This window comes from Eptesicus fuscus, chromosome 5 (assembly GCF_027574615.1).
Source record: "Eptesicus fuscus isolate TK198812 chromosome 5, DD_ASM_mEF_20220401, whole genome shotgun sequence".
Lineage (NCBI taxonomy): Eukaryota > Metazoa > Chordata > Mammalia > Chiroptera > Vespertilionidae > Eptesicus > Eptesicus fuscus.
Genome location: NC_072477.1, coordinates 2,728,566 through 2,750,984, shown reverse-complemented (window position 1 = coordinate 2,750,984; position 22,419 = coordinate 2,728,566). Strand labels below are relative to the sequence as shown.

Genomic DNA, 22,419 nt, shown 5'->3' with positions numbered 1-22,419 from the left:
GAGATGGGAGTGTGGTTTTTAAGGAACTGCCACTTAGTGAGCATTTTCTGTGTTGCAAATACTTTTTCTCCACCAGCCTTAATATATGCATGGTCTTATCTGATCCTCACAATAGTCAGGCGTTCCTATTTTGTAGGCAAGGAAACAACCTTAGAGAGAGGTAGTGGAGTCCGATAAGCCTTGGTCTTCCTGACACTGGACCCCTTGCTGGCATGCAGATGACTTTAAATGACAAATACTTAAACAAATGGAACATCCCCAGGTGCCTTCCTAGGTGCCCTCCTACATCCTAGGGCCTCTGTGAGGAGGGAGGTGCTGTGTATGAGGACCTGTTACGAGGTGAGAGCATCAGCTGGACTTAGGAAGTTATCTTAAAACACTTGAGCCCTGTCCAGGGTGGCTCAGTTGGTTGAGCATCATCCAGTGCACCTATAGGTCACCAGTTTGATTCCTGGTCAGGGCACATGCCAGGGTTTTGGGCTCAATCCCCAGTAGGGGGCCCATCAATGTTTCACTCTCATCTGTGTTTCTGTCTCTCTCTCCCTATCTCTCTAAAGTCAGTAATATATACCATACACACACACACACACACACACACACACACACACACACCTTACCTAATAATAGAGAAACATGTAAATTGACCGTACCTTCGCTGTGCTCACAGCCAATTAGAGTGAGTATGCAAATTAACCCAACAAAGATGGAGGTTAATTTGCATACATACCTGGGTCCTGGGAACCTCCTCGGCACCCAGGTCACTCTCAGGCGGCCATCGGAGGAAGGGGCCGAGCCTTCGATTGGAGGGGCGGGGCCGGGGGGGGCAGTGCTTCCCAAGCCTAAAGCCTGGGGCTTGGGAAGGGGCTGAGTCTGCGATCAAACCAAACGCAGACCATCCGGAAGTCAGAGCTGGGTTGCCCAGCTGCAGCCTGTCAACCCAGCACTGACTGCCCGGGTGTCTGAGACCCAGAAAGTGAGTCAGGGTCTGATCTGCAGCCTCAGTGGAAGCTGTTGATCAGTGCACTTTCTCTTTCTCTCCCTCTTTCTTTCTGATCTTCGCCAGCAGCCAGGCTTTTCTTTCTCTCCCCGCTCCTGAGGGGGCTGCTGTTAAGCCCCGCCTCTTTGATCAGGCCCAGAGATAGGCCTGGAGATGCTGACTGGCATAGGAACCAACCAATCAGAACCAAAGGTGGGTGCTGTGGGGGACCAATGGCTGCCTAGGAGGCAGAGCTTCTGACACTGACTGGCATAGGTACTGACCAATGAGAAACAAAGGTGGGTGCTAAGGGGAGCCAATGGCTGCCTAGGAGGCGGAGCTTTTGACGCTGACTGGCATAGGAACCGACCAATCAGAGCCAAAGGTGGGTGCTATGGGGAGTCAATGGCTGTCTAGGAGGTGGAGCTTTTGACGCTGACTGGCATAGGAACCGACCAATGAGAACCAAAGGTGGGTGCTGTGGGGAGCCATTGGCTGCCTAGGAGGCAGAGCTTCTGACGCTGACTGGCATAGGAACCGACCAATCAGAGCCAAAGGTGGGTGCTATGGAGAGCCAATGGCTGTCTAGGAGGTGGAGCTTTTGACACTGACTGGCATTGAAACCAACCAATGAGAACTAAATCTGGGTGCTGTGGGGAGCTAATGGCTGTCTAGGAGGCAGAGCTTTTGACAATGACTGGCATAGGAACCGAACAATGAGAACCAAATCTGGGTGCTGTGGGGAGCCAATGTCTGCCTAGGAGGTGAAGCTTTTGATGCTGACATAGGAACGGACCAATCAAAACCAAATTGGCCTGCAGGAGAGGGCAGTTAGGGGTGATCAGGCTGGCAGGCAGAAGCAGTTAGGGGCAATCAGGCAGGCAGGCAGGTGAGCAGTTAGGAGCCAGTGGTCCCAGATTGTGAGAGTGATGTCTGGCTGCCAGTTTAGGCCCGAACCCTGGGATTAGGCCTAAAATGGCAGTCGGACAGCCTGTAAGGGGTCCCCAATTGGAAAGGGTGCAGGCTGAGTTGAGGGAATCCCCCATCTGTGCATGAATTTCGTGCACCAGGCCTCTAGTATATATATATCTTGTACATATATATGTATATATGTATATATTTGTATAATTATATATATATCCACATACTAGTAGCTCTGCACACGAATCCGTGTGCCAGTAGCTCTCTGCCACCCTCCTGTAGCTTCCCCCGCCCCCCCCCCCTCATAGCTTGCTGCCCTGCCCCCTCCTGTAGCTCTCTGCTGCCCGCTTGTAGTTTGCTGCCCCACTCTCCTGCAGATGCCTGACCCGGTCGTTATGCGGTCGGTTGTTACACCTCACAGAATAACAGGTAATTAGCATATTCCTCTCTAATTATATAGAATATATATATACACACACACACACACACACATACACATATATATATATTAAAAACAGTTGAACAACTTTGGATCCTTTCTATGTGCAGATTTCTTTTTTAATAAGGCTGTTTGCTCACTTAGCTCCCTCTTCTTTTTAAAACTCTTTTCCCCAGTATAGTTGAAGTTCCATGAAATGGAATTTTGTTATTTGGCATGCATACTATTTAAGAACTGGACGTGTTTTTTTGTGCTTTTTTTGCTGATGTGAAAATAGAATTAGAAACAAAATCTCCTTGCAACCCAGAAAATCTCTCCAAAAAGGCAGAAGGAAAGAAAACGGTTTTATTATGAGCGAACATTGAACCAGAATGGGATGTGCATCAGGTCAGCCACTACAGAGCCGGAGAAGACAGTGGCTATAGCCCATTACGTCCGTGCCGTCAAGATAAATCGCTAATTTCTTGTATCTTTATCACTGGAGGTCAGTTTTGCAATTTGGAGTCAGGTGGCAAATTAGGCCTATCTTTTCCTAGGAAACTTGGAGATTGGGCATTATCTTCCTTTATTTTAAATCCTCACCCAAGGACATGCTCATTGATTTGACATGTTTATTGATTTGAGAGAGAGAGGAAGGGGTCAAGGGGAGGGAGGGGAGAGGGGGAGAGAGAGAAACAGAACCCAATGTGAGAGAGAAACCGATTGGTTGCCTCCCTTCAAGTGTCCTGCCTGGGACTCAGCCCAAAACCTAGGTCTGTGCCCAGCCTGGGAGTCAGCCCTGCAGCCTGTGGTGTCGGGCGATGCTCCGGGCTGAACCGCCCGGCCAGGGCTGCGCTGACCTTCTTGCCTGCAGCCTCTCCTGCTGCTGGTGGCTGACGTTTCCGAGATGGCTCTCGGGTCCTTAGAAACGCGCCTGAGAGGTAAGTGAGAAGAGCTAGAGGTTTAAGGTTCGCTACATGTGAAGAGGACTGAGAGGAATTCTGTAGAAAAGGGATGGGGAAGGAGTCTCTTCCATTTACCTTATTTAACTGGGAGGATTAAGCCTCTCTTTTTAATTTTGCCCTTCTACCAGCAGCCACAGGAGCAGCCATGTAAAGCTGTCACTTTGTAGCAGAGCCAAGGGCGCCTTTAGTCATTTAGGCTTAGATGGGGTTAAAATAATGCTTTGGAAAGCCATAGCTTATTTGTTATGTTAAACAAAAAACCTAACGTCGTGGCTGAAAGTCTTTAAAGAAAGGGGCTGTTGGGCCATTGCTGGCAAAAAGAAGACGGGTCTTGGTGCCTGGAATCGAAACAAACCACCGGCAGCCGGTTAGGCTGCAGAGACAGCCATTTCCCACATCAGGCAGGGGCGGAAGACGGAAGCCGTTCTGAAAGAGTCCACGTTGGCTCTAGAGCCAGAGGCCGGAGAAGGTGGCGCTGGACAGGCTGCCCAGATAGGCTCGGGGCCCAGGGAAGCCTTGGGGAGGCTGGGGCGGGTTTGGGAAGCTCAGGTGGGAGTCAGAAGCCCAGGTCCTGAGGGTCCGGGGGCCTGGCTCTTCTCTTCGGAACAATGGGGGAATAGCCACCTGGAAATTCATCCGAAATTCAGCCTAGGCCGAGGAGCAGGAGCAGTCTTGCGAGAGCCAGCTCAGAGCTAGTAACAGGCCAACTGTTCTTTCTGTCTCTTTCTCTTTCTCTGGCCTCTGTAATTTTAATTAGAACATCTCAGACTTGTTTTTCTGCTCGGTTCCTAGGGACCAGAGTTCTTCAAACATTTCTTAGTTTTTTCTGTTCGTTCACACGAGTGCTTTTGGCCGTGTTTCCCTGTCAGGGTTCATGTTGTTTTACTTTGTTCACTGTGGGACTTTATGGGAGTTGTGCATTTGGGCTTCACAAGAGTAGGGATAAAATCTGGACATTCGTATTTGTGAAGTTAGAGTATCAGGATCTGTGACACTAAAGCGAGAAAATGAATGAGTTGGAAGTTTTCTGTCACCACTTTTGAAAATGCACGAGGGAGCTCTCGATGCCTTCAGACTTCAGGTGAGCAGGTGAGCTGTGGGCTGGGACAAGCCTTGGGTGAAAGGTACAGCCATAGAGCGGATCGGATGCTAATGTGGGTGCAGTTTGTTGGTTTCTTCTAAAACTTGACAGATCTGATGTGTGGCTTGTCTTTGGCATAAAGGGGCCCATCAAACAGGAGTTGGCATGTTTGTAATTTAAGTTGTGGTCATCAATTAAAATGCGAAAACGTGACCTATTGGCTCTGTGTTATGGACATAAAGTAAGTTCTCATTGTATTTGGCGTGTTAACTTTCTAATTGTCTATACAGAATTGTCTAGGGAAATAATTTGGAAAACTGGGCAGTAATAGTGAGGCTGCAATGAATTTTAAAGGATTATCGGTTTATTGTTTTGGTCATGCTGCTTCCAGAAAGAAGGTGAATATGAATTAGAAAAGCGGGGAGAGTGATGCTGGGGGTGGAATTTGTATCTTACACACTTGGACGAAGGAGGGCTTGGGCGGTAACCTGGATGCTCAGTAAGCATGGGCCTGACTTGCCGTGGTGTCTGAGAGGTTTTAAAGCCGTTTTCACCGGGGGATAATGCAACTTACTGTCAAGAATTCTCCGTTATGCCGGATTACACTAACAACTTGTAAACTTTTTCAATTGTATTAGAACATAATAAATACAAATTTTGAAGGGCAGCTCTTTCAGACATGTACTGCTTTCTTGACTCCCAATAGATATCTAAATTATTTATCAGGGATCTTATTCTGATAAGTTAAACATGAAGATGTTAAGTAGGAAATTTCTTAAATTTGGTTTTTAAAATTGAGTTTTACGTTCTAAAATATTCTCTCTGATTGCTTTTAGGTTACCTAGGGTATGAATTAATACAGACTTGGAAACTGAAAGAACTTAGAATCAGCATTTTGAGGTAAATATGTACATACTTCAGTAGTGTTAAGATTTCCCCATTCTGCTTGGGTAACTTCCTAGCACAGTAAATTTGTGTATGAATGAGCCCGTCTAACCTCCACAGGAATGTCCTTTAAACACTAGCCTGGCCGTGGGTAAGTGAGCGGAGACACTGCCGTGGGCTCTCCCCGAGCGCGCTGTGTCCGCCCTCACAGCCCACACGTGCCGGTTACAGTAACCTTCCACCTTCCTCTTCCTTAGTCCCTGACTCAGAATCTCTTCTAGGAGAACCACCTCTCAATTTCAGTTTCTCTACAATATCAGTGAACCGTGTTTCTGAATTCTTTTATTCATAAATGAGTTCTATACTAGTTTATAGTGTGGACTTAACTGTGTTTTGAATTTGTGTTTTCAGTTTCATTTTGAGAAATTGAAATTGCTGGTAACATTTTATAAACGTATTGAAGACCTGTTACTAGATGATTTGGAGTTTTCAGCGAAGTTACCTCTTTGGTGACCTTCATTATTTCTTTTGTGTATGTGAATTTAGGAAACAACATACTTACTCTTTTATTTCTTCATTGTTCTAGTCTCCATCTTTAGAATTTATTTACTTCGTTTTATTTCCTTGTATTCATTTTAGAATCTTTTCTGGAATTTTTTTCTTTTCCCCCACATCTCTTGGAATTAGGCCTGCTATTGTTCCTTCTTTTGCTCTTTGTTTTAGAATAACTTGGTATCCTAAAATAACCCAAATGTCTTTTGTTTAAAATTTAATACAAAAAAAATAGCCTTTATTCAACTCTTCATATCATTAAGACGCTCTTATAGATGTGTGTATATTCAGTTTAAGTACAGGAATCTTAAAATTGGCTATTTTGCATTTATTTTTAGAGTGGAAGCATGGGCATGCTGTGATTTTCCAATAAACTGCTGTCACAATGTCAAAATGCAGTTCAGACAACAGCAACACAGAGATCAGACATTAAAACGGTAAACAGCGACTGAACCCGTGTGGGAAGTGGAGAGGAGTTTATCGCGCGTTGTGCTAAGTTGTTTTAATATATGGAAACTATGAAACAGCCTCACCGATTTCATGAGTGTAAATTGTTTGACCAGAAATTTAAAATCTGTGATTGAAAAACAGTCACGTGGAGTTACTGTTGGCGCTGCTAAAGCAGTTACTGTAGTCAGTTCATCTGTGAACTGTAGCACTTTTACTTACCAGCAGGGATCCAGAGCATTTCATTAAGGCCAAGTGCAGGGGAAAAATCTATTTCAGCATGCCAGGGAAAGTCAAAATCGGCAAAATTAGAGGTTTTCCCGTTTTCACATGATTGGATTACCTGCTGGATTTTTAAATCTTGGTTCTGCTTTCCCTAAATAGGAAGTGTATTGCTGGGCCAGCCCCTGTATACGAAAAGAATGGGAATTAATGTCCATGTTAGAACCTCATGGAAACTGTAACTGGGAGGGGTAAATGGCTGTCCTCCATTTCCTTGCAAATCTCTTCTCGTTACACCTTCAAGGCCGGGAGGGACGGGTGGGTGTGGATTTCCAAACCGAACAGATGTAGTTTTCCCAAACTATCTAGATACAGTGTGTGATTCTGCTCTACACGTTACTGTGTGGGCATTCGTGAATCTCTGAGTCGGTTCATGGAATATTTCTTGACTTCTCTGGGTGCGTGGAACATGCAGCAGGAAGTTCGGAGCCCTGGAGAGTGAGCTGTGCGCCTTGTTCCGTGAGCATGTGCGCCAGTAGAAGAATAAGGTGTGATGCCGTCTGGACGTACGCCGTGTGGTCTGCATTACGAGAGGCAGAGGGCCGTGTGGAGGTCTCCATGTCCCGCACGTGGGCCCGGTTTTCATTCTTCGGGCTGGGTGCTGGTTTGCCTGGCCAGGTGTGACTTGGTGCCGTGGCTGACACGGGTGTGAGGCATACAGCTCCTGTACTCACGGAAATGCTGGCTTAGTTGGTCGTATTTATTTACCTTTTACAACTCTTCATTTGGAAATAATTGCAGTCTCATGGAAAAGTTGCAGGATAAGAATAGGACAAAGAAGGCGTGCTTTACCCTTTTTGCCCCATTTGCTGTGTCAGTTGCACACACACTATATCTATCCCTGGTTTCTTTTTCGGAGCCATTTGAGGATAAGTTGCATGTAGCATGGCCCTTTACCATGAAGTACTTCAGTGTGTGTTTCCTAAGAATAAGGCTATTCGTACAGAGCCCAGAGCCATCTGCAGCTGTCAGCTTCAGTAAGCGTAACTGCTGTTTTCTGCAGCTTCTTCAGCGGACCCAGTAATGGACTTCGTGGCGTGGATCTGCCATTGACGCAGGAGATGAGTTTCTGCATTTAGCTCTCATGTCTCTTGTAGTCTTCTTTAATCTGGAACATTTTCTTTACTTTTTCTTCTTCTTGTATTTTATGGTATATTTTTGAAGAATACAGACCTCCCTTTTAAAGAAATGGAACATTCTTCTCATTCGTTTTTGGACAATTGTTTTCTGGCGTTATGAATCATTGTAATGGCTGTCATCCATATGAGAAGGAATGGTGACATGCAGCGGGGGTAGGGAGGGGGGTCCTGCGTTCCTGGCTGTACGGTGGAGGAAGGTGTAGTTGGAGTTTTATAAACATTGTTGCCCTCTTCTCTTTTTCCTTTCCCCCATCCTCCACCCGGGTTTAGTGTGATTTCCTGATACTTTCTACTATGTCTGTGATTTGGCTTGGGTGAGAAGGGAGGGTCAGGCTTAAGCATCCATAAGCTCAGACAGGAAGCAGCCTGCCGTCAGGAGGGAGGAGTGTGGGGGGAGCCCATGAAGGTAGCCAGGTGGGAGGTGCCTGCAGAGCTCAGCCTTGGCCTTCAGCGTGACCTGTGGATCGCAGGAAGTTAGGTAAACTAGGTTTTCATGTTGGATTCTTGGCAGCTTGAATGATGAACCTGAGGGTGTGCATGCTGGGGGCCTGCGGAACTGAGGAAACGGAACGCCTAGTGTGGGGGGAAGGAATGGTGCCGGGCTCCGGCTCAGTGGCGCATGAGCAGAGTGCTTCTTTGATCCAGGGAGAAGAATGACTTGGTAGTTTTCCGTGATGTCCTCCTCCGGAAGGCTAATGAGAGTGGTGGTACTGTCTGGCCCACAGATGGCGCGAGCCTTGCTGCGGTCCTTGGCCCCGCAGCCGAGGGCCCCTTCCCACTTCCTCAGGATCGCACTCGTACAGTTGGATGGTGAGTTCTGGCCAGCTGAAGTGGTCTCTGAGATGAGGATTTGTGTGGTGCCTTATGCAGGGCCCACGCTTGAGACTTCTTGCTGGATTCGATGCAACAGCTGAGGCCTGTGGTGTCAGGAGATCAGCGTGCTTGTTGTCAGGGGACAAAGGGCCGTCTTCTTCCTCTGAGCTCCGTAGAGGACCAGCAGTGACACCCCCAGCGGCACAGGGAGAAAGCGCCTTCTATGGGCAGCCAGTCCTGCTGCCGTTAGAGCTGGTGCTGGACCTGGACAGAGAGGTGAAGCCCCCGCCCTCTGCCTGCAGGTGGGGCATTTTAGAAAGACGCAGTTTTTATTTTGTCCTTCTACTCACCAAATTTACCTTTGGGAAAGCAGACATGAAATCCACAGGAGTGCTGAGATACCATGGAAAACGATCATTTCTCAGAGTGGTGTGCCTTGTTTTAGCTCATCTAGGATATGTATACTTTCATTTTACTTTAGCAGTATTACTTTTTTGATATTTAAATGTGTAGGGTATGTATAATTTTAAAGGTACATATTTAAATAGTTGGTCGTCTATGCTAGGTTGTTATTGGAGAAAAAGACCTTGTTTTGGTCTTTAGATGAAATAACTGTTGACAGGCATTTGAAGTTTTCCTGTGCAGCCACAGTGCTAAGTGCCTTCCGCACATTGTCTCATTATTTTATCAATAATAGCGTCACAGACTTTACAAATAACATTTGAAATATGTTTATGTGCATACTTAATGTTTTATATATACATATATTTAAGAGTTGTTATACTACACATACTAAGGACAGGGTTCTGTGTCAGTAAATATAGATGTGTATTATCTGAATGGATTCAGAGTATTTCATTATAGGCATACCATAATGTGATTAGCTAAATTTTTATTAATACATTTAAAATTATTTCTTGTTTGTAGTAATAATGCAGCAATAAATATTTATGTCCTTTCATGTGTGTACAGTTGTCTAATTCTTTCAGACAAGTTACTAGGGATAGGGTTGGTGGGTTGGAGAGAATAGAATGTTTGACTTTTAAAAAACGATCCTCTTAGATCAGGATAAGCTAAAACAGTTATAGAAGAGTCTGGAAGGCCCATAGGGGTGATATCTGATGTTTCTCTTGTTTCTGTGCTCTCTTTTGTGTTTAACCCTGCATGGGTATGTAATGGTGTTCTTTTTCCCTCTTGTAGTAAGCTGTGCTAGAACAAAAATGCAATGAAAGAAACACTGGATGAATGAAAAGCCCTGCTTTGCAACCCCTCAGCATGGCAGGCCTGCAGCTCATGACCCCTGCTTCCTCACCAATGGGTCCTTTCTTTGGACTGCCATGGCAACAAGAAGCAATTCATGATAACATTTATACGCCAAGAAAATATCAGGTACTAATGAGAACACTAATACTGGAGCATTTTCACTAAAACAGAATAAATTAGCATTTAGTTGACACAACTTAATAAAACTCATTTACCTGTTCAAGCTTTCCTCTTCTGATTAATTTTCTCATTCCAGATACTTTGTTCTTAATAATCCTTTTCTAACATCTGCTGAGTAATTGGTTTGATAGTTTTATTTGTGAAGTTCCCTGTTTTCTCCCCTGTGAAAGCCTCATATCCATTTGGATGTGTCTGTCCTCATGAGCTGGGTAGGAATGGAGATTGGTTTGAATAACTATGAACTGGCAGAACCCCGGGCACAATAAATTCAGTCACTCACCTAATTCTAGAGACGTGTTCTGTCCGCGCAAAAATCTTAAGGAAATTGTAAATGCATTTCAACATATGTTTATACAGTACAGCTCTGTATAACAGGCATTTTAATGGTTATTATTCATATGCACAGATGCAGAAAGTATGCTTTTTGGCAGACTTATTGGAGGTAGATATTAGAAAACTGAAATTTCCTGAATTAAAAGAAAATCCCATTTTCTAAATTCTGTACTCAGATAAGAAGTGTGTAATCTTCTTTCCACTGTGTTTCCAGGTGGAGCTGCTCGAGGCAGCTCTGGACCGTAACACCATAGTCTGTCTGAACACTGGCTCAGGGAAGACGTTCATCGCAGTGCTGCTCACGAAAGAGCTGTCCTACCAGATCAGGGCCGACTTCAGCAGACATGGGAAGAGGACGGTGTTCTTGGTCAACTCTGGTAACACAACGGCTTTTCCGATTGCATGGAGGAAACGGGATGAGATTGAATTATCGGTTAAATTATTGAAAATGTAGAGAGTTTCACAAACAGTGTACTTGTTGAAATTCTGGTAGCAGAGCTGCTTATTTCTTAACTTTATAGTATTTCTCTTAAATATTAGCTGTTTTATTCCATACGTGTAAAACTTTAGCTTTTCTTTTAGATGTAATTGCATTTAATCTTGATTCTGCATTTCTTTTGAATGGATGACTATTGTAACATGATCTGAGTTGTGTTATTTTGTTTTTGCTTCATAAAACATGTCCAAAGGTGCTTGGTTATGACATAGGTAACTTTTTGATTTATGATTGTGCTCTACCAGTTGTAGAAAGAAAGTTAAATAGTTGCTTCTTAATAGTTAAAAATACTGGGTTTTATGTGTTTGGGATTATATATTAAAATAAAAGTACAAAATGTGAACCTGAGCTGCTAGGGCACTAATACAACCATGTCATTCCTCTCCTTTTTTATATGTCCTCAGTGTGGGATGTTCTTACTGGTGTAAATGCGTGTTAGTCTGTATTGTTTCTTGGTGAAACGATCTGATTTTATTGACCAAAACAGGAGGGGTGGATCTGGAGTAGTTCTCATTCTAGCCTAAAAGTGACGTTTTTAGGTTGGGGAAAATCAGCTATAAAGTGATACAGGGTCTTTGAAGTGAGTGACAGGGTGGTGAGTCTAATAAGAACATTTTGGAAATACCTAAAATGCAGGTGGTTAGGTATAATACCGAATAATAAGGGTTTCTTGAACTGTCTGAATCATTAGTAGCCCAGAGAACCAACTAGAGCCAACTTCTCCTATTTCTGTTTGTAACCAGCAAACCAGGTTGCTCAGCAAGTGTCAGCTGTCAGGACTCATTCAGACCTCAGAGTTGGGGAGTACGCACACCTAGAAGTACATGCCTCTTGGACTAAAGAGAAATGGAACCAAGAGTTTACTAAGCACCAGGTAAGACTGGCAGAGACATGTCACTCTGTGAATCCCTACAGGTCCTTGACTTGGTTTACAAGATGCCCTGCAGCCTCGGTTGTCTGAGTTGGACTTGAAAACCCTGCTCTCCTGTGCTTGTCAGCCCGGAAACCAGCCCCTGCACCTTGATCCTGTGGGTCTCATCCCAAAGCCAGATGAGCTGCTCGTGTGTGTTGCTCTTACCTCATAGTGTGATTTACTTGCTTGGGAAGCACACATTCCGACTCTTCAACTTGCAGATAACGCGCTTTCAGAAAATGTGCTCTCGAGTGAAATGTCTTGAGACTTGGAGCCATTTCTTGGTGGAGCTCTTTGGGTCTTTGATGAGACTTCCTCTCACTTAACGTTGCCATGTCGCCAGCATGTGTTGAGGGTCTTCTGTGTGCTGACCGTGTTGGTGGATCTGAAGTGGTGTGGGGAGCGGCCACAGTGTCTGGACAGGTTCAAGCCTCGGACTGATGAGAGGGCACAGTCCTCTCACGGCCACGTGTAAGTCCCAGCCTGGAGGGCAGGGCCTCCCAGCACCATGATAGCCAACAGCTGTAGTTGTGAGCTTGAACTGATGGTCCGGACACGTGGCCCCACGTGCCTGAGTGATGTGGGCTTGATAGGGTTCAGGTGCATGTAATTGAGTAGGATTGAAACCCACGTGAATGTGGTAAACATCTTGACCCGCCCTTCCTGTGCCTCGAGGCATCGGCTGTAAAATAAAGACACGGCTTGTTGTCCGTGGAGCTGTCCCTAGCTCTCCATCAGAGAGGACATCGTCCCACCGAGACCTAGCTTTCTTCTCTTGTCTGTCTTTTCTAGGCCTTCAGCCGCCCCCACTCAGATTCACCTTGGGCTGTGCTGGCGGCACAAAGTGGTTAAGAGCTGCTTCCTAACTAACCTTTAGCAGTCTACATACAGTCTGCTAGTATGTCTCACATTTTGGGTTAAGTCCACATTAAAAAAGCACTTCAGTGTCCACGGAATGATAATCTATAAAAAGAACATTTAACAGCCGTAAAAAAGGGGAAAATTTTACCCTTTGCAACAGCATGGATGGACCTAGAGGATGTTACGCTAAGTGAAATGAGCCAGTCACAGAAAAACAAGTACCATACGATCTCACTCATATGTGGAATCTAATGAACAAACTGAACTAACAAGCAAAATAGAGACAGACTCAGATAGAGAGCAGGCCGACAGCTCTGGTGGTGGTGGTGGTGGGCGGGGGGACGAGTGTGGAGGGGTTGAGCAAAAACGAGAAAGCTCATGGACACGACAGCAGTGTGGTGATTGCGGGGGAGGGGGTGGGTGGAGGTGGAAGAGGGTATGGGGGTATAAATGGTGATGGAAAAAGTAAAATAGGATAAGTTAAATGGAAAAAACACATTTTGTTTGTGTCATCTTCCGGAAAACTTTGTCAGTTCATTGGGGGGAAAAAAGAAAAAGCGGAATTGTTTTGTGATTTGATTAAATTGGCAGGTCTCAGTCAAAATACGGCTGTAGGAACCTGAAACCCTGAGGTAGATTTAAGAGAGTTATCAAAACATGGTCTCTGTGGCGAGAATTGTTTTTCATAGTCTGTTTCATGTTTTCCTAATTCCACTTCTTGGTTCCAAAGTGTGAGCCTCCCATACATTTAGAAGTTTTGTTTTAATTTTGACTTATGGATTTCTTAGTTCTCACCTACAGTACAATGGCTCCATAACCTCCTTTCATGTCAGTGTATCCCGTCAGGTGAATGGTACATTTGTTCATAGTGATATCAACTTTATTTTAGGTTCTCATTATGACTTGCTATGTCGCCTTGATTGTTTTGAAAAATGGTTACTTGTCACTGTCAGACATTAACCTTTTGGTGTTTGATGAATGTCACCTTGCAATCCTAGACCACCCATATCGAGAAATTATGAAGGTAAGTTTTTATATTTTATCGGTTTTAATAATTCAGGTCAAATTAATGAGTACAAGCAGTGTTTTTATAGATCAGAGCAATAGTATTAGTTACTAATTTTGAGAACTTGGTTCCAGTGTATGAATGAATGACTATTAATGTTCATTTACATTTATAGTTTATAATAATAAGCTATAATAAATAGTCTATAATAAAACTAAATCTATAATAAAATTGTAAGCATAACAAATCTGCCTTTGTGATAAATGGAACTTTTAAGCATGCTACCATAATTCTGTAAGGAATATTTTTTGTGTTTGTCAGTTTTTTGGACACGTTTTAATACGGTGATGCCTTTTTTATTATGGCCTTGCAAAATGCGTTTCTTACCGGTAGTATCTTGTATTGTGTTAGCTCTGTGAAAGTTGTCCATCATGCCCTCGTATTTTGGGACTAACTGCTTCCATTTTAAATGGGAAATGTGATCCAGAGGAATTAGAAGAAAAGATTCAGAAGCTGGAGAAAATTCTTAAGAGTAACGCGGAAACTGCAACTGACTTGGTGGTCTTAGACAGGTATGCACTCCCCCGGACGTGGTGTGTCAGCCCCGCTAGGACCAAGTGGAAGCCTCCCGGGCCTTGCACCTGCCTTGCAGGAAGTGCCTGCGTCAGAGAAAAGCAGTTCTCTGCCAGGACAGTCCTTTCGAAGGCAGGGGTGTAACCCTGTCCCCCCAGAGGGGCAGATTGAGGTGTCCCTGCCTTAAGAGAGGAGATTGCATAAACCTTGGCCCTTCATAGTTGCTGATGTTGACAAGGACTGGGGACAGGATAGTAAATTTGTGTTCTTTTCTATCAATGTGTGTGCTTTGTTCTGACCTAAATGTCACGTGTGATGGTTTGCAAGAACATTACTTAGAGAATTCAGTATTTTACAATATGCTTTAAAATAATTGGAAGCTCCCTGCAGTTTTGAAAATGGGTATGAATTTCTGAGAAAGATGTTAATGATTTCTAGGCTCGTCTCTTTGAGGAGGTTGCTATTTTGAGTTTCATTAAAACACACACTATTTTTGATTTAAATTAATAGAAGGGAGCCTGTATAAGGTTTTTAAGTAAATGAAACAAATTTAATTCATATTAAAATATCTTTATATTCTTATCAGATACAGTCTTTTAACAAGTAAAGACATATTTAAATGCTACCGTTTTTCATTATTCTCAGGTTATGGATTTAAATCAGACATGGGCTATGAATACTGGCTCCACTAATTGTAAGCTGTGTGACTTCCAGTCATTTACTGTTCCTGCGTCTGTAAAATGGCATTGGCAGTGGTTTCAGGGGATTCTTCGATGATTAATTACGTAGACACCTAGAAAACACGTTGCAGTGTGCCTGGTGTTTAGTAGAATTTTGGAAAATTCTCTTTGTAGAATGAGAAAAAAGGTAACGTTTCAAGTTATAGAACTTAGGTATCCAAATGCCATACAAAATACAGATCTCATAACCTTTAGGAGATGTTATTTTTTACTTCCCTGAGCCAAAGTGATCTGTCATGTAGCAGTAAAGTTGCTTTTATTCAATTTCAATTAGATTGGTAGGCCTGTACTACAAAGCCTTCAAGAAAAGTAGAGGTATTAGAGTGTTTAAGTGAAACTGGTAAGTAATCTGTTGGATTTGGCATTACCTAGTTCTCTAAATGTGGCTCTTTGGTTAGGTATAAATTCTGGTTGAGAATAATGAAAACTAGTATTTAAAAATGTCTTTACTATATTTTTTCCTTAATTAATTATTGTATGTGCTTTTAGAATATTATGTGCTACTCTGTCATATTTTATGAAAGATCCAATGAATGATACTGTAATTGACTGAAAGTTGGGGGAAGCTTTCCCTATACCAGATGTTATAAAAACACATAAAAAGCAAAGTTGACATTTGCAAATGCTATGCCTTTCAACTAGTATGGAAATGGATCAATTTAATACCCCCCCCCCCCCATCTATCCCCATCCCTGATTTCTGCTTCTGAAAAGTACCATGTTGCATTTCTTGAGTATTTTGACCAACATTATTCCTAAGGGGGCAAAAGATGAAAGTCTAAACCTAAAAAAACAAAATAAAAAACCTGGCATAAAAAGAATTCACAAAATTCTTTTGACTGTCAGCTTTCTGCAGTCATTCCTTGAGCCCTGACAGGCAAGCACATAGCATGGACACAGTGAGTACCACTTCAGGGAGGCTGTGGGCCTGCCTGTTGTCCCAGGTAGGTATGCAGGCTGAACATAGGAAGCTTCTGGCTTGGTTTAGATACGTAGTGGATCATGATGCAGTAGTGTATTTACTGTAGTGTTGACAACTTTTGTTCCTCATGTTAAAGATACACGTCTCAGCCATATGAGATTGTGGTGGACTGTGGACCATTTATGGACAGAAGTGGGCTTTATGAGAGACTGCTGATGGAATTAGAGGAAGCACTTAATTTTGTCAATGACTGTAATATATCTGCACATTCAAAAGAAAGAGATTCTACTTTAATTTCTAAACAGGTGAGCATATGCAAAGTAAGTATAGAACATATACTAAAAGGCTTCTGTTTGTTTTTAGTATTGAAATGAAAAGATGCTTCTAATGAGGATAGTTTCTATACCTTTTAATTTAAGGCCTTAACCTTATCTCTTTGGACATATATCAACACATGCTGGGTTGAGTTTACTACTACCCGACAGACATGTCTATTAGGTATAGACCTCCCTGATATGAGACATGACTTAGGATGTTCATGTCATGGCTATTTGAATAAAAGGAATGAGTCCAGTTTTCTTATTTCTTGGTCAGATGAGTTAATACCTGCTCAAACCCTTTGGCTAAACAAATTCTCCTGCTGTTTCCTTGTGTGTAACTGGATATGAGCTCGCCATCTCTGAATGGGATCCAGCTTTGCGAAGAGATCCCTTAGGATAGTGGTTCTCAGAGTAGGGACGCCAGACCAGCATCATCGACACCCCCTGGAACTTGGTAGATATGCACATTATGGGCTCACCCTTGACCTGCGGAATCTAAAACGGGGGGTGGGTCCAGCTGGCTGAGATTGACAGGCCGTCCAGTTAGCCTGATGCATTAGAACTTGAGGACCATTGTTCTGGGACTTGGCGACCGTTCACGAGTGCTGACACTGTGTTGCTTCGGCATCTTAACTTCTCTCTCGCTGATTTTTTCTGAAGCAGCAATGCCCAGCCTCTCCTTAGCCCTTGAATTGTCACTAAGTCCGTGTTCACCCCGGTCTGTCCTTGACTCGCCTGCAGAAGGCTCCTCAGTCACTCGCTGTGGCTGACATTCTGCTCTGAGCCCGGGTTGTCAGGTGTGGCTCCCTGCGCATGGAGTTAAGGACAATTGTCTGCTCTTGGATACCTAACATAAGATGACCACTCTGGAATCCTGTATGGTTACCTGGAAATAAGGGACTCAGCTGTCCTAACTGACCAGAGATCTAAAATAACGTTTTATTATCTTTATACAATTGCATCTTTTAATAGCTATTATTTGATTATTTCTGATTATCTGGGAAAAACAAAATAATGGGGTGTGTGTGTGTGTGTGCGTGTGTGTGTGTGAAAAAGTAGAGCTTGGAAGGACGATAGGCCCTGGCCCCCACCTTAGGGCCTTAACCCCAGTGTTCACATGAAGATGCGGGGTACGTTTATTTTGAAGGGGCAGATTGACGATGACGTAAACCCCAGTTAACCCTCCTGGGGAACGGCTGCGTGATTGTCGGGTAACGTTTCTCTTCACGTTCTTTTGCAGATCCTGGCAGACTGCCGTGCGGTGTTGGTGGTTCTGGGCCCGTGGTGTGCGGACAAAGTCGCCGGCATGATGGTCAGAGAACTGCAGAAACACATCAAACACGAGCAAGAGGAGCTGCACAGGAAATTCCTGTTGTTCACGGACACTTTCCTGCGGAAAGTCCACGCCCTGTGTGAGGAGCACTTCTCGCCTGCCTCCCTGGACCTGAAGTTCGTGACTCCCAAGGTGATAAAGCTGCTGGAAATCCTGCGCAAATACAAACCGTACGAGCGACAGCAGTTTGAGAGCGTGGAGTGGTACAACAACCGGAACCAGGACAACTATGTGTCTTGGAGTGACTCTGAGGAGGAGGACGAGGACGAGGAAATTGAAGAAAAGGAGAAGCCGGAGACGAACTTCCCTTCTCCGTTCACCAACATCTTGTGCGGGATTATTTTTGTGGAGCGGAGATACACAGCCGTTGTCTTAAACAGGTAGCGCTCACGGCACGTTCCCCCGCGCGGAGCCCGGCAGTGTTCTGTGAGGCTCTGCGGGCGGCGTCCCCCGGCACCATCGCCGCGGCCTCTCGCCGCAGTGCCGGCAGGGGTGGCAGGGCCATGTGTGCCAGCAGCTTCCCCAAAGGCCCGATTTCCCGGCCCTGAGGTTTTCTCCGAGAGGATGCGAACCTCCTCTGACCCCGAGGGGAGAGCGAGCCCGGAACAGCTGAGTAAAGGAAAGCCGTTCTTGTTCTTGTGTGGCCTCAGCGGCTGGTCCGGCCCAGATAGCTCTTGTTCTGTGCCCACGGGTGGTGGTGAGCGTTCCGCAGCCAGCTTTGTCCCGAAGGACATCCTGGGGTAACTGTCGCCTCTGGTGTTGGTTGTGGCTAATTGTTTTATGTTTGCTTTTTCACCCCTTAAAGTGTCGGTTCGAGTTTTCAGTGGAAAAGACTGAGAACAGCTGGATTCACAGTTTGGATTGGTTCGGAGACCATAGGTTAAGTGTCCTGAGCGGGGGGAGTGAGATGTGGGGAAACTGGAGAACACTGGCCCAGGCCGCCTCCGGAGCAGCGCGCCTCCCTGAGCGCACTCCGCCCGAGCTGGCGGCCGTGTCCCATGGCCCTCGGGGCTCGTCCTCCTCGCTGTGGGCCGGGCTTGGTTGGTAAGGGCCGGCTCTCACGTTGTGCTTCAGACAGCCTCCTTCCTGTGGCAGCCATTCACGGGCCACAGCCCATCCCGGAGAGCCTTTCCTGCGAGCAGTGATCTCTGAGGAGAAATTAAGCTTTGTTTCCTGAGGTAATTGCGGGGTTTTTTCTTTCTAAACTGCTTCTGACTGGTTTGGGATTTTTGAAAACGTAGTTGAGGAACGAGAAATTGGACCCTGGGGCCGCCGTCTGGTGCTTTTCAGTCTGGTAATTTCCCTCGTCATCGGGCCTGATCCCTGCGCTGAACACAGCGGAGCGGCGGCAGGGAGCGAGCGGCGCTGAAACAGGAGTTTGCGTCGGGGAGGGGCTCCCTGACCTGATCCAGCCACTTCTGTTTGTGAAAAGCCCAAGGGCCTCGGAGGAGAAGTGGTTCGCTCCGAGTGAAATTGCTCGTCAGCGACGGACAACGCAGAAGCCTGACATCCCGCCTCCCGGTCCCCGCTCCCTCTGCAGTCCGGCCCGGGCAGGGCAGGCGGCCAGGGGGGCGGGCGGCTGTGGCATCAGGGAGAAGGGCATCGCCTCCCGGTCCCCGCTCCCTCTGCAGTCCGGGCCTGGAAGAGGGCAGGCGGCCAGGGGGGCGGGCGGCTGTGGCATCAGGGAGAAGGGCAGCGGAGGCAGCGGGTTTGCTGTTGGCTCCGCTCGGAGCGGCTTACCGACACGCCCCGCCCCCTTGCAGGAGGGTTTAACAATTAGATTTTCTGGGGCTGGGAGAGAAGAAAGGGGGTTATTTCCTTCCTCTGCATGTGTTTTTAAATGTGGAGGGGCCAGGTCTCATTGCAGGAGCGTTACCCCGAGAAGGTTTACCGAAAACCAGTCGTTGCTTCCTCTTGACTTTGAGCATCAGGGTAATTGTGATCGGCTCTCATAAAGCGTGGCTGGAATTTAGTGTCGGATGATGAATCAAGAGCGATTTGAGGGTTGACTTTATGGCAGCTAATTGAATGGACAATAGAGGTCTTGTTCCAGTTTTTAATAAGCTTAGAGAAACTTCCTCAAGCCCGGATCCTTTCCTTCCACCACCCTGATGGGAGGAAAAGCTCTCTTCGGCGACCAGCCTCATGGCAGTGTGCGCTGTGGTAACGCACGGCAGCCATCTCCTCTCCTAATGAGCAAACTAAACCACAGCCGCTTCGGTGCAGAGGAGGGGGTACAGTCTTGGGGTTATAGTTTTCCTTTGCCTTATATGTGGGGTTTATAGTTTATCTTTGTACCTCTGTATTTTTCAACCTCACAACACTTGTGAAGTGTTGAGGGGAAGAGAGACAATGTTATAGACGAGGACACAGACTCCGTTAGTGACTCTCGCACGATAACACTGATAGGAGGTGCAGAGAACGGCCTCCCTTCTCCGAGTCCAGTGCTCTCTTCCCATGTGAGCCACAAAACCAATAACCTAGGATCAGTTACCACCCAGTGAACAAACATGAGTCCGCACTGATTCAGCAAAGCAACCGGCAGACAGAACGGAGACCTGTTACCCAGCGCGCCTGCCTGTGTTCCTTGCTGTGCCTCCTCCTCTTGTGCTGGAGCACAGCCTTATGGTCTGTGCTACTCGATGCCCAGCTCTGGTCCTGTCCCCGCTTTCCCTGCACAACAGTCATCCCCCGGAGCTCTGCTCCTTTTCTTTCTCCGCACTTGTAGAGGTATGTTTTGTGAAAGTCACTTCATGCCCCAGCCCCTTCCTCTGTACACAGTAGCAATGGCTCTCTCTCCCATTGGACATTGCATGTGAAATGGCTGGTTTCTCACCGACACACAGCAGGTGCTAATGCCTCATGCTCCTCGTGCATACACCTGGGGAATACAGTGTCAGTGTTATAACTATCAGTGATTTTTTTTTTTGTAAGATCATACAGGAGTTACATTTGATTTTCTCACTTTGATAAGAAAATATAAAGAGTAAGGATAGTATTAAAGGTACGAGAGGCCCAGTGCATGAAAATTCATGCACTCAGGGAGAGGGGATCCCTCAGCCCGGCCTGTGCCCTCTCGCAGTCCTGGACCCCTCGGGGGATATCTGACTGACGGCTTAGGCCCACTCCCCATGACAGCGGGCATAAGCCGTCAGTCGGACATCTCCAGTGCTGCCACCGAGGCAGGAAAGGCTCCCGCCACCGCCACTGCCCTGGCCAGCCATGAGCCGGCTTCTGGCTGAGCAGCGCTCCCCTGTGGAAGCGCACTGACCACCAGGGGGCAGCTCCTGTGTTGAGTGTCTGCCCCCTGGTGGTCAGTACACATCATAGCGATCGGTCATTCTGCCGTTGGGGTCAATTTGCATATGACCCTTTTATTATATAGGATTATTGATAACATATTTCAGTACCTGGCAGACATTTCAGAGGATGTGTTTATCTTTGAAGTCTTCCTCCTTTGGCCGTCTGTAAATTAGCATGTTCAGTCAAAGCAGAAGCACATCCATCTCCTGGTTTCGGAACGTAGCTTGCGTAGTTCTTGTTTGGGCCGTGCTGCCTCCGGTGAAATTGGGGGGCCGCGTGCATGTGCACACAGGGGGGCGTTTGCACAGCCAGCGCCCGCTGTGGTGAGGGAGGTGCAGCGGTGGAAGCACCCAGAAACTCTCTGTTTGGATAGTAAGTGTGTCTGTCAGATACAGTGCAACAGCAACGGCCTTTAGGATTCATTGTGTTAATGGTCAGTTTTCATGGAATTTCACAAAAACATTGGTCTCGGATGGATTTGAAATGAAAACAATTACCAGTTTGCTAGCAATAGTTTGAGAAGCTCTGCGCGCTGGAGGGCAGCGTAGTTGACCCACAGCTTGCTGGTGGGACGATGCGCATGGACTCCGTGTAGGAGGCAGCAGGACACATAGGACTGTGTCTCCAGTTCCCTCCCGGGAAATCGCCGCAGCTGGTCTGGCTGGCCCGCTCCGGCATAGCAGCCCCGTGCCGTCGCTCCGAAACCACGGCTCCGTCTTGGGCTGCTTACCTGAGAGAGAAATACGTGTTCTCTCTAGATTTTTCCAGCCGCGGCAGAGAGAGAGCCTTTAATTATTCCGCACAGAGAGCTTGTTTGTTAGCGTGCGGCACGCGGCGTCTTCTGTTCTCTGCGCATCGCTGAGGGTCATTAGGAGGAGTAACCCACTCGCAGGGCCTCAGTGGCACAGCTCATCGGAGCCGGCCAGGCCGACCGCTGGCGAAGTAAAGCTCTCTCTGCCTCCTTGGGAGGAACTTGAAAAGCATTGTGTCCGCCTCTGTTGCATTCACATCGGTGCTTGCGTACATAAGCTTCAGTTTGGAAGTTCCCATTTCTAAGTTAATGTCCTGTTTTAGGTGTGGGTCTGCTGTTTGTGCACGTGGCCTTGCTTTCTGCTACAGGTGTCATCAGTTTGTTGTAATAACGAAACAAAGCTTGAATGTGCTAGGGACGTTTCTGATTCTGAACGTTTTCGGCGCTAGGATTGTGGGCAGGCTCCCGGGCTGACCTGGGCATGCCAGGCTGTGCTGATGGGGAGGCAGCGGGCTATTTTAGATGGCCACTCAGAGTGTCTTCCAGCTCTTTGGTATTAGTCTGTTGCATGTATTTAGAAAAGGAAAAAAGAATGGTTTGACTTAACAATGCAGTTCTCTATTAGGAATTTATGCTGTGCTGTATGACTTCACAAGAGCCATGTGGCACCACTTAGTCAGGTGTGGACCGTTTATCCTGTGTGCTGAGCTTTGAGTGTGGGCATTTCCAAAGAGCTGTGATGGCCATGCTCACTGTTCACCTTCTGTACGTGCAACGTGATCTCCGCCTGCAGCTCTTCCCTGTCCCGGCCAGAAGGCCGGCCTGAGGGATGGGCACCCGGGGGAATGCGAGGAGCAGGCCAAGGCGCTTCTTTCCTCCGAGGGTGGGATGCGGTCTGGATGCTGCGCTCAGGCCCGTGTCTGTCATGCAGAGCTGTGGTCAGTGCC

The 22,419-nt window shown here is 46.3% G+C and overlaps 1 protein-coding gene across 1 annotated transcript in view; it reads left to right on the top strand.

Moving 5' to 3' along the window:
- The window catches only part of DICER1 (dicer 1, ribonuclease III), a 64,306-nt gene that overhangs the window by 15,286 nt on the left and 26,601 nt on the right, over positions 1–22,419 (top strand). The window contains 10 exon segments of the mRNA XM_054715738.1: positions 5,198–5,261; positions 6,137–6,235; positions 9,680–9,747; positions 9,749–9,868; positions 10,470–10,632; positions 11,495–11,625; positions 13,415–13,549; positions 13,943–14,103; positions 15,902–16,070; positions 17,326–17,798. Of these exon segments, the coding sequence (XP_054571713.1) occupies positions 9,721–9,747; positions 9,749–9,868; positions 10,470–10,632; positions 11,495–11,625; positions 13,415–13,549; positions 13,943–14,103; positions 15,902–16,070; positions 17,326–17,798 (1,379 nt within the window). The 5' untranslated portion in view covers positions 5,198–5,261; positions 6,137–6,235; positions 9,680–9,720.